This window comes from Myotis nattereri (genome assembly GCF_964212035.1).
Source record: "Myotis nattereri genome assembly, chromosome: 18".
NCBI lineage: Eukaryota > Metazoa > Chordata > Mammalia > Chiroptera > Vespertilionidae > Myotis > Myotis nattereri.
Window position 1 is genome coordinate 2744577 of NC_138093.1, and position 12490 is coordinate 2757066.

Consider the following 12490-nt stretch of genomic DNA (forward strand, 5'->3'; position numbering starts at 1 on the left):
ATGATCTGTTTGTAGGTGTGTTCCTGCACATTCTAGCAGACACGCTGGGGAGCATCGGGGTGATTGCGTCCGCCATCCTGATGCAGAACTTTGGTCTGATGATCGCAGACCCTATTTGCTCCATCCTCATAGCCATGCTCATCGTCGTGAGGTAGGTGTCGGTGTGTTGCTTTGGAAGTCATTACGTTCACAAAGAAACATGGCGAAGTGTAGAAAAGGGTAAGGGAACAAGCACCTCTCATTCCACCAGCCAGGAGAACTGTGTGATAATTTTGTGTGTGTCACTTCGGCTTTTCTCTTTTATTCTAAGCCTCTGTTTTGTGGTGTGTTTTTTGTTGTTGTTGTTGTTGGGTTTTTTGTATTATGTGTAAAATTATATTCTGAGTAAGAAAACTTTTTTTACCTTTTTCTGATTATAAACTTATAGTCAATATAGGAAACTTGGAAAGGGATGAGAAGTATAAAGAAAAATCGGGAGAACAACACCTGGAGGTGACATTTCCACTGTTAACAGTATTTCTTTAGTCATTTTTAGGCTTTTATTTTTTCATTATTGAATCTCTGCTTTCTGTGCTGATTGTTGAGCTTGGTCAGCATTCGCGTATCCAGCTTCCGGGTGAGAGGTAGTACAGCTGTTATTTTAAGTCCATAGAATTTTGGGGTGATTAGTTAGCTAGCAAGGTCTTAATTCAATGACAATAAATGATAACAATGTACAGAGCAACGCATAAGGATGGTTCATTATTATTATTTTTAATATGTTTATTTTTAGAGAGGGAGGAGGGGAGAGGATAAATAGAAATATCAGTGATGAGAGAGAATCATTGGTTGGCTGCCTTCTGCACGCCCCCTACTGGGAATCAAGCCCACAACCCAGGCACGTGCCCTGACTGGGAATTGAACCGGCAACCTCTTGGTGCATGGGATGACGCTCAACTAACTGAGCCACTCCAGCCAGGCAAGAATGATTCATTATTGTAAAGCACATATTTCTCTTTACATAGACGGGGGGGCGGGGGGATATATATAGGGTGTGTATAGTACTGTAGTGTGTGTGTTTGTGTGTGTGTGTATCCTATCTAATAATAGACAAACATGGTAATTGACCATACCTTTGCTACACCTCCCATTGGCTAATCAGCAAGGTATGCAAATTAACCACCAACAAAGATGGCGGTTAATTTGCATACGTAGGCGCGAAGCAGTGGAACGAACACTGAAGGTGGTTCCCACCAGAGCGAAGGCTTGGGTCCCGGGTGCTGGAGGAAAACCGGTGCCGCAGCCAGGGGAAGGGAAGGCCTATTGCACAAATCTTTTCGTGCAACAGGCCTCTAGTATATATATATTCAACCCTGAATGCTACATGGGTCTCTCCAGGTATAATTATAAAATTATGCTCTTCCTTAATGTCTTCAAGGCAAACCAACATTTCTGACTTGACCTTAAAAAAACATAATTTTTTTAAATGGAGGGCAATAAAAAACCTTTAGCTTCAAAGTCCAAAATAAAGACATTCCAATTATCTACTTTTCTGTTAAGAAAGCAAACTTAATTTACGTAAATGTTCACATGATAATGAAATATTTGCAAGATCACTCTGAGATGTTTTTCAAATTGGTCTAAAGACTTTGCCTGATTAGCCAAAGCCAATTTTAGGAAATAAATGAAAACCCTTTACAGCCACAACAAAATAGAGTATAAAGGAGTCATTTTCCCTTACCCTTAATTTTTATATATATTTGCAATTCATCAAGAACAAAAGAACTAATGGGACTTTATACGTTCTCTGCATATAAATGTTCCTCAGTGGAGAGCCTGCCATGGAAATGGATGTCTCCCTTCCAGGCTGCCTGCCCAATGTCCCATTTTCACTTGCGCAGCGAAAGTGATTGCTTAGAAAAAGACAGTTCTTCTCCCCACATTTCCTAGCGTGGGCAAATGGTGATAGATATTTCTGGGTAAGACTGGGTGGTGCTGTGATGAATTTCGTTTCCCAGGAAAGCAGTAGATTGAGTGTGACAATGAGAGTGCAGTTGTTATCTTCTGAAAATGGACGCTTCTCGCAAGAGGCTTCAGAATGGCTTTGCTCCTTTTTCCCATCAGCAGCTGAATTGGAATGGAAAGTAGATTCGTGACTTAGATGCAGACCTTTGAACAGTCAGTAGTAACTGAATTTCTCTTTAAAGCGATGCCCTTTGCCCAGATCTGTGGCTTGATTTCTGAGTTACTTAAATAAAAGGGGTACCTATGCATGATGGGAAAAAACACACAAACAGGATGCAGAAATGAGCTGGTACTGGGTGGTATTTCCAAAGCCTTGCTGAAATGGTTTAAATTAGTTTTCTGTAGCTCACCAGGTATCATCTCACGCTGCTTTGTGCCTCTTAACCGTAATCATTTGTTAATATAAAGAAAAGGTGCAAAACTTTTCAATCTTTTCCTTCTTGTCATATTGAAGACACAAATAGCTCAACTTTTAGAGGCAAACTAGGGCACTAGGCTTTAGAAATGACAGATAATGGTCATAAGAGAGGTACGGGATGGAAAGCATGTATACTAGTGAAACCAAATTATGAATTTGAAATTCTAAATCATAGGCGGTTATCCATGTTCATGAAGATAGGATTTGGACCAGATACTGATTTTGATAAATCTTGTAGATTCTGTGGTCAAATAGGTAATTATTCGTAGCCCGTATTAAGTAAACATAAACATTTTTTTTAACATGTAAAAAGCTACCATATCATTTATGAGAAATTGCGGAGATACACTTTTTTTTTTTAAGAAATGGCTTTGGGTGGTGTCTGAAAGCTTCCTTTGTGGTTTGCCTTTCAAGTGGGTATCATTTGAGAACTGTACTTTTCGGAACTAAGATAGAGTTTCTCAGGATTTTAACTTGGTGCTTGTATGTGTATCCACAGTGGGAACATTTTTGCCTACTAATTGTATTTTTTAATTGTATATAAAACCATGAGAACATTTGTAAATACTGATTCGTCTAACACCCTTTCTCAGACATCATTCTGGGAATGCCCTAATACAGTGGTCGCCAACCTTTTGGACCTCACGGACCACCAGTGGTCCACAGACCACCGGTTGGCGACCGCTGCCCTAATACGTTACAGCATCCATGTGTATGTGACTGTTAGCTTCTCACCTACACCTCTAGGAAGTACTGATCGTGCACTGTCCTTGGGGGAGCTGAGAAATGTCACTCAGGTCATTCCTTGTGTTCGATGGTGCAGATGGAGTGCCCTAGGGAAGCAAGGCTGGCACATGGAGTGTTCTCCCCGATCGACTACATGTCAGGTCACAAAAGAAGACCTAACAGTGATTCCAACATCTTAAGGTCACGTGAGGTTCCTGGCAAGCAGTCCTGGAAACATTAGAAAGCACAGCGCCAGTGCAGTAGTGTGTTAGTGATCATTAGCCAATAACATGAGAGATGCCCAAACTGGCAGGTGCAAAGACACCAGCCATACATTAGACTTTGCAGTACCACCGACAGACACCAGGTGGAACCCTAGGACTGATTTCCTGCCGCTGCAGAAGGCCTAGTATTGCAGACAAGAACTCCTGCGTAGAAGCCATCAACCTTTCCAATAGGAGACACCATGCACCTGCCAGACAGGACACGGGCCCAGACAAGACTCAGAGATCTCAGGATCTCCCGCCAGTCTGCGTAGAGAAAGACCTCCCTTAAGAAGCCAGACCACAAAGTCTAGAGTCGTGGCTGATTCTTCAGATACTGAAACCCAAACAAAAAAATAAGAGATACAAAGAAACAGCCAACTATGACACATTTAAAGGAAACGATTCAGTCTCCAGAAGCCAAGCCTACAAAAAGGAGACATATCAGTAGCTGGATACAGAATTCAAAATTACAGTCAGAAGGGCGCCCAGCTGATGGAAAGAAAGCACAGACACGAAACAAAAGCAGAAAAACAGTACATGGACAAAATGAGAATATCAGCCGAGAGAGAGAATCTATTGAGGAGAGCCCAGCAGACATTCTGGAACTGAAGGATAAACATAACTGGATTGATTTCCCCGGAGGGACGCAACAGCAGATTTGACCAGGCAGAAGGAAGAGGCAGTGAACTCAGATATAGAACTTAAAAAATGGCTGAGGCAGAGGAGGAAATCAGTCAGTCAGTCACATAGAGGGTCAGCAAGGAAAGAGAAGACTTGAACAGCCTGAGGCCCATGCCTCGCAGCCAGATACAAACCACTCCACCCAACCACAGCAGAGCACGCATTCTTCTCACACCCACGCGGAGTGTCCCCCCGATAGCTACATGCCAGGTCACAAAAGAAGACCTGACAGTGATTCCAGCATTGCCTTACGGTCACTTAAGGCCGCCGTGAGGATCAAGTTAGAAAAATGTATGAAAGCACTTTAGGAATTATTAAGTGTTGTCTAAACAAAGGCGCTGCTAATTGTTTACAACTTGGCATTATTTACTAATGCTTTCGGTTTAAAGATCAGATGCGTGACATGTTACAGCTGAGTTCCAGAAGTTTCAGGAAAAGGCGACCTTTTCGTGGCTGGGCTCCACGTTGAGGGTATTTCAGGGCGTCTCCTTCCCATTACTGATACAGTAGGTCCTCTCGAGATGCACTGGTAAGCCACTGGCCTGGAAACAGTATAATTGTAAGGTAAGCCACTTGGCCTTGTGGTTTGGGGTTATCTGTTCTATGTTAGGCTTAGGAAATTCTCGGTTAATAGTCATTGTCTATTACCACGGAATACTTGTATTTATACAAAAGTGACAGCATCTCAACGCCCGCCACAGGACCACACGGCTAAGTGGAGGGTACATTACAATTTTGGGTCAGTTTTTTTTTGGCTTTTTTTGTCCACTAAACATTTTGGAGTATGTGACATACACCAGGCCTTCAAATGTGTGCGTTCTTCTAAGAAGTACAACTATCTTTCTCTGTGTGTGTCTATTATAAGCACCACTGATAGCGTGCAGGAGGACTTGGCTCAGAAGCCAGATAAAGGAGCTGAAGTAGGAATTATGTGTCAGTCATTACTATTAGGTGTTTATTCTCAGGTCTAAGCAGTTTCAGTTCCTATTGTTACACATGATCATTACCGGGCGGGTCTTCAGAAGTTTCCTGCCAAAGACCCTCCTGTTGGAAGGGGAGGCTCTTCCACAAAAGCTGCTTTTGAAATAAGATCTGAATGTATTTCATTCGCAAAATTACTAGCCATAGAGAATAATGACTAACGTGCTTATTTAGTCTGCTGGGATTTCCGCTGTCACATTTAAATTTACACTTAAGATCGTATGATTATAAATTTGATTTGCCTTCAGCTCTTGAAGAATAAAGTCATTACCCTGTTTTACTGGTAAAGTCAGAGCAAATGATTCATTTCTTTCTGTGTCGGCTAGGAAGGCGGCGTTGCATTGTTAAAGCTGGAATCGAGTAGTCAACCAGAAGCGAACCTCTAATTGTTTCCAAATGCTTACTTTTGGGGTTTGGGGCAGCTCTGAGCCTGAGCTCAGTCAGGAATTTGCTACGCTTGTCGTTTTCCCCATATCTATCCTTTCATTATGGCTAGATACACTCATGCTCAAGTCTACTTTACCAGTCCCCTTCACAATAGTTAATCAGAAAAATATGGACCCAAATTCCTGAGCTAAACACAATTTTAAAGGCAAAGCTAGAGTTTCTACAGGTTTCTTTTACGTAGTTATGGCCTTTGAAATTATTATAGAAATTGACCTTGGTTCTGAATGGCATTTCCCCGTGTGATGTAGCAAGCTCCCTTTTCTCCCCACCGCGGCTTCGCGACCTAGTTACAGCTCCTGCAGCTGGAATTCTTCCATGACTCTAACATTCTCATTGGAGAAAAAGGACTAGTGCATCCATGCGCTTTGGCGACCTGCTCGCCGCTGTGGAATGTAAGCATTTCGTTAAAATTCTGTCTAAACAGGCCACCGTTCCAGATGTTCTCGGCAGCAAAGTCACAACACCTCGACCCTTACTAAAAGGACACGCTCCCCGTGTAATTCCTTCCACTGTGACGGTCATGGTCTCCACCGACATCTCCAGGCATCAGCAGATCCTTGGGGTACAGATTGGAGAACCAGCTATCAAGTAGCTGAAGTTAAGCAGGATAGGGAGAACCCCCGCTTATTTCTTCTCGAGTGATTCTAGGGGCGTTGTGTTGGTGCGTCGTTCTGAGAAGGACAGTGCGGAGGGAGGAAGACGGGGATTGTCGGTGAGGGTGAGAGCAGCCGCCGGGAGCCTTTTGCTGAGAATGAGGATGGAGAGGGAAGGAAGGCGTCACCTGGTTGCCTTGCAGTCACTGCATGCTTTTCTTGGCCTTTTTCTACACCGGGGGGTCCTCGCCTGTGGTGACAGTGCAGTGGATGGGGCAGCCACCTCGCTCGGATCAGAGGGTGGAGGGGCTGCGGAACCCTTATCCCCGCTTCCAGCTGCCCACTTCCCTCCAACCTCCGTAGGAGCAGAGGACATTCCCTACAGTTTGGAGGACAGTTTGGGATCAGGAAAGATGCCCTAAAAGGGGTGACACCTGAGGTTTTAAAGAAGGAACAGAAATCAGGTTAGAGGGGCGTTTAGGGCAGTGATGGCGAACCTATGACACTCATTTTTTTGGTTGATTTTTCTTTGTTAAATGGCATTTAAATACATAAAATAAATATCAAAAATACAAGTCTTTGTTTTACTATGGTTGCAAATATCAAAAAATTCTATATGTGACACGGCACCAGAGTTAAGTTAGGGTTTTTCAAAATGCTGACACGCCGAGCTCAAAGGGTTCGCCATCACTGGTCTTGGTTCAGGAGCCTGGGCGTGGCTCGCGGGCTCTCGGGCTCAGGGCCTCTCCCAAAGCCGTGACATGGGAGTCAGCCAGGCCACCTGGGGAGAACCCACTCCAGGCCACTCCGTGGTGGTTGGCAGTATTGAGTGGGGTTGGGCTTCTGCACTGAGGGTCTCGGTCCTCTCCAGGGGCATCCTCCGCTGGGAGCCAGCACCTGAGAGCCGGCGAGGAGGGCGAAGGAGTCGGAAGCCGGAGCCTTTCACCTGCCTTAAGAGTGACATCTCGTCACTGTTGCCATCTCTGTCATGAGCAGCACGTCCTTGGCTGGTCCAGCCGCACTCCAGGGAGGGTGCACCTGAGATCACAGCAGGAGGCAGCGTCCTGGGGTCCGTCACAGTGGACCCCACAGTGGACCGGAGGCAGGGGACCACTGAGGAGGCAGTGGGAGTAATCGGTGAAGAGAGACCAGTGTAGACGCGCGCCCGAAGGAGGGGAGGGAGGAGGCAGGAACGATTCGGATGCCTTGTCCTTCCCTCAAAGGTTCCGATTCACTGTCAGATGAAAACAGGCCCGACTCTCAGGTGGATCTGACTCAAAACCCCGGCCTCAGAGCCGCCCTCCCACACCGTTCATGGTCGGCCACGTTTAACCCTCAGCCTGGAGCGCGATTCCCCAGCCCGGCGAGGACCACGCCCGCCACGGAGGCGCTGCTCAGCCAGAGCTGTGCTTGGGTTCAGGCCTCTTGGCTTCAGCCTGCGGTGGGGAAGGTGTGGCCACGGGCCGAACCAGTCCCGAGAAGTCACCCCTGCCAAGGCATTAGGGGTGAGTCCATGAAATGTTTGACCAATGTTTAAGATGATAACTTGGTATGGCTCTCGAATGACGTTATAAATATCCAAATGGCCCTTGGCGGGAAAACGGTTCCCCTCCCCAGGTTTACATAATGAGAGAAGACACACATAATCGGGTTGGAGAAATAGTAACCACTGGACTAGAATGCCGTATCGTGTTTTGTATTTTCCTTAACAGCGCTACTGAGCATGTGTGGACTGTTGCTAAAGGTGCTTGGTGGGTTGCCTTGGAAGACTGAAGCCTGTTTAACAACAGTGGGCTGACTGCTGGTTTAGGTCTCGGATGCAAAACGTGCAAGTTTTGTGGCTAAGACATTGACACGTTAATTAGCGCTTTACTTTCACTTTAGATAATAGCTTATCGATCACATGAACACCTTCATATTTCGCTGATAAACCTGACCACGTCCCACTCCGGGGGGGCGGGGTACTCGACGCTCTTCCAGGACAGGCCGTCAGAACGCGGCTTTAATCACCTGCGTCCTTCTCCCCAGTGTCATCCCTCTCCTGCGGGAGTCGGTGGGCGTGCTGATGCAGCGGACGCCGCCGCAGCTGGAGGGCGCCCTGCCGCAGTGCTACCAGCGGGTGAGTCTCCGCCGGCCCCAGGCCGTGCTGCTGCCACGCATTAGGCCTTTAAGGGTTGAGAAATGGTGGCAGAAGTCGTGTGGGGGGAACGAGTGTGTTTGAGGAAGAGAAAGGCCACGTGCTGAGGCCTGGTGAAGAGAAGGTGGCGGGAAGTTGGAAGAGGGCAGGGGACAGGGCAGGCCCAGGTTCGGGTCGTGCTGAGAGGTTAGATTTAGCTGATGAAATGGGAGCATCAGACGCTTTAGGCTGGAAGAGTGTCGTCCCAGGCACCAAGCTTGTGGGTTCGATCCCTGGTCAGGCCACATCCAGGAATCAACCAGCAAGCAAGCGCATCAATAAGTGGGACAATACATTGGTGTCTCTCTCTCTCTCTCTCTCTCTCTCTCTCTCTCTCTCTCAAACCAATCAATTAAAAAGAAAAAAAGAAACACTGGCTCCAGTTCACTGACCTTTTCAAAAGACTAGTTTTTCCATCTTGTGAGTTCTCTCTTTCTGTCTCTCTGGATCATTGATTTCGGCCTTTTATTTCCTTCTTATTTCTTTGAGTTTACTTTGTTGTTGTTTCCCTATTTCTTAGCTCACTTGTGTTCCTGTTTGTTCTCTGACTGATGTATTTGAACACGTAAATTTCTCCCAGGAACTCTCAGCTGTGCCCGACAGATTTCAGCATGTGTTCATTCCTGTTTCCCAAACACCTGCCTGTCACGGTGCCGGGCACACGAGTCCCAGGATTTCATGGATTCAAACACCCGCCTTGTTTGCTAGCGGGGAGAATCCGTGCGAACTGACATGCTGCATAGGAATCACAGTGGGAGGAGCCCCTGCGCCTGAGGGTGTTAATCCCTGCCTTTCTGTTGCAGGTGCAGCACTTACAAGGAGTCTACAGTTTACAAGAACAGCACTTCTGGACCTTATGTTCTGACGTGTACGTCGGGACCTTGAAGTTAGTAGTAGCACCTGACGCTGACACCAGGTGGATTTTAAGCCAAACACATAATATTTTTACTCAGGTATGACTTTTTCACTAACTCCTTTTAAGGGTCTTAGAATTTATTGTATTTACCGTTTTGAAAATATTTACTATTTAACATTATATATATGTATGTATATGTATTTATATGCTACACTATGAAATAAGCATAGATGTATTTTTTTTTCCAATCACAGTCAAATTTGGGAGATCCTTCTTTCAGTTAATCCTCATCATTATACTGATTTGTGTTCCTTTAAGAAAAAGTGGGTTCCCCTTTGCTGTATGCTCCTTTAAGACGTGCGAGATGCTGTGTGAAGCCAGGAATTCTAAATAGCATTTGGGATAAGAATAATGCCTTGTCCGTGGTTTCAGCTAAAAGCAGCCGATGCCAGCGTTTTTATTTGACGGCAGATCTGTGTCGTTCAGTAGCTTAATATGCTGTGGAGTTTCTCTTCTCACTGTTGGGAGCACAAAGCAGCCCGTGCAGTGGCAACGTGGTTATGTCAGTGAACGCTGGTGCCGCCGTGAGCACAGTGACTGACAGTCCGCGTGAGGGCGGCCACTGTGATTCTGGACGTCCTGGGAGATTCAGACTTTATGTCAAGAACATCCACGGGGAGAGCGAGAACACACAAATTCTTCTCTTGGTCTGGTTCGCTGGAAATACTTAGCGAGAAACTAGATGCCAACACGGTTGCCAGTGCTACCTTAACACAGCGCTCCCGAGGAAACGCATAGCGTGCCCTGGAAGTCTGTGCCGGAGCCCTGGGAGCGCGGCCCTCCTGCCAGCAGGGTTAGCGGGAGCTCATCACAGCCAGCCAGACCCGCTGGTGGGCACTTCTGCAAGGGCGTCAGCCTGGGTTCTTACCAGGTGTCGATGTCATGAAAGGAAAAACAATGGCGGGGATTATTCTAGATTAGAGAGGAAGAGAGACGTCGTATCTGTAGGCACGGACAGCAAACAGAACCCGCAGCTGAGTTAGATTCAGGACCTTCTCGGAGACAAGCGCTCGCTCTTCTCCAGAAGAGAAAAGTGGGCCCGGCGCCTTTGGGACTAAATGAAATCATCGTGCACAGGCGACAGGGACTCGCTGCAGTGCCGCGTGCTTGCTGCAGATCGAAGAACCAGGCCTCTTGGTGCACAGACACTAACCAGTCTCCGTCGCGTGACTCCCACTTGGCCTGGGCTATGTCACGCGGCTACCATGTGACATAGGCTACGCCATGTGACTTCCACGGGAAGCGGGCTAGATCTGCAGGGTGTCTGAGCTCGCTGCTGTTTCCAGGTCACTGTTCTCTCCTGTAGCCTCAGTTTCCCCTGGGCGTGCCCTTCCACCCTCAGAGTGGAGCCCCTGTCGGCCTGTCCAGGGCTCGGCCTGGTCACACTGCCCTCGAGAAGGCGCGTTTCCAGGCCAGAGCCGAGCGGGCAGCTGCGGGGCTGTAACCGGAGGAGAAGCTCTGCCGGGAACCCGACAAGCGCTGGCCTTTCAAACGGCCGGAGCTGAAGGTTTACTCAGCTGCTGCTTTGGTTTTGGAAACTGTATTTGGGTTTTGAAGATGTCAAGCTCTGGAAAATACTTTAAGCCTTTTTGTCAGCTGAGGGCAAGCCAACTTCATTTCGTTTCTTGGAGAGACTGAGGCCCGTGGTACAGACGGATCGACACGTTTCCCCAGAGGGGCGCGGGGTTGCCCCGCTAATGCCTCCCACTCCGCAGATTTGAGGGTGCTTTTGTGACCACTGTTCAGCTCTGACACGTGCAGGATTGAAGCGCTTTATTCACTTATGTGTCCTTTCTGCTCATGCCCTAGCAATGCATGTCCACATGCTCTTAGTTCATCCAGGGTTTGCAGTAACGTTTTCTTCCATGAATAAAATGTAAAAAATTTTAACCTTATTTTTACATTTAAAATTATACCTGTTCATAGGTTTTCTTATCAGAGGGAATCAGACTCATAACCATAACCCTGCTAGTGCTTTAGGTGCATGTCTTGCAGAGACTGGGAATGCTGGCGGCCTTAGTTCCAGAGGCCAGAGGAGGGTTTTCTCAGCAATCAGTTTACTCTCTGGTTTTGTGACCTGTTTGCGTGTCTTCTAATAGCTGATTTTTAAATCAGAATTTAAGTCATCGTTTTTGGTTAAAAAGCTATTAAAATTTCTGAGGACAACTTGAAATTGAGAAGACTGATAACATCAGACATTTGAGAAGCATGACCTTCCATGTTGTTTGTGAAGCTATGTTTTCTGACAGTTTCAGAACTGCCTATTAGGCCTGGCCTTTTCACTCTCCTTTCAGCCCATTAGTCTCCCAGGGCTAAAGCCGCTGGCTGCTCGGCACGGATCTAGAATTGGCAGCCTCTTCGGTACCCAGATTCCTTCAGGAGTATTAATTAAGTGGTAATCCACTTTTTAAACTACAAGGTTTCCTACTGACATAGAAAAAGTCCTTTCTTTCTCCTGTTGTATGAACTCTTAAAAAATGAGTTATCATTTGAGAATTGGTGAGATAGAAAACTTATTTTGTATGTTTAGTATTTGAACAGGAGACAGTGGGACACTGGGTTAGGAAGGCCATTTAACATTTTATGTTTCTAGTTTTAAACTGGCTGAATGAAAATCATGTCAGTTTTTAAATACACTTCTGTTGTGTGAGAAATAACGTTTGAAGAAAAATCTAGAATGTGCTTGGGGCTCATGCCCCCCTCGGTTGCCCAAGCACAGAAGGTGACCCTGCCGCACGCCATCTGCTCCCGTAGAACCTCCTCATTTCTCCCAACCTCTCCTTGGCCTGCTTCCGTGGTGCCTTTAAGCCCTGAGCCCAGCTTCCTGCTTCAGCTCTTGGTGCCCACTCTCTAGCCTCAAAATAGAAGTCACAGCTGATACCAGGAAGGAACCCGGAGCCTCCTCACAGGCCAGCTGGGGGCCTCAGACCCTCCGCCTCCGCCAGGCCCGGCTCCCACTCCCTTCCTGTCTCACCGGGGCTGCCCCAAGTGTCTGCGAGGGAGGCCTGCAGGCAGCGGGAGAAGCTGCCTCCCCTTCCCAGGCGGCCGGCTCTTTCCCGCCTGCTGGTGGGGGGTTGACTCGGTTATAAATTGACTTTGCTTGTGAGTCTGCCTGTTTCCTTCCCTGCCCTTCGCTTGCTTTCTTCATCACGGACTGAGGTCCACAGGACCCGGCCTCCTGAGGAGGGGAGAGAACAGCCACGGGGCCAGGCCACAGATCCCTGGGCTTGTGCTGGGGGGGCCCCAGGTTTAGGCATTTGTTCGTTGGCCGCTCCTGGTGGA

The 12490-nt window shown here is 47.2% G+C and overlaps 1 protein-coding gene across 2 annotated transcripts in view; it reads left to right on the forward strand.

Annotated features, from left to right (window-relative positions):
- SLC30A7 (solute carrier family 30 member 7) overlaps positions 1 to 12490 on the forward strand; it is a 30959-nt gene that overhangs the window by 15882 nt on the left and 2587 nt on the right. For both annotated transcript variants that reach the window (XM_081112428.1, XM_081112427.1), the window contains 3 exons: positions 16 to 151; positions 8145 to 8235; positions 9096 to 9245. In XM_081112428.1, coding sequence (XP_080968554.1) covers positions 16 to 151; positions 8145 to 8235; positions 9096 to 9245 — 377 coding nt within the window. The remainder of the gene's footprint in view (positions 1 to 15; positions 152 to 8144; positions 8236 to 9095; positions 9246 to 12490) is intronic.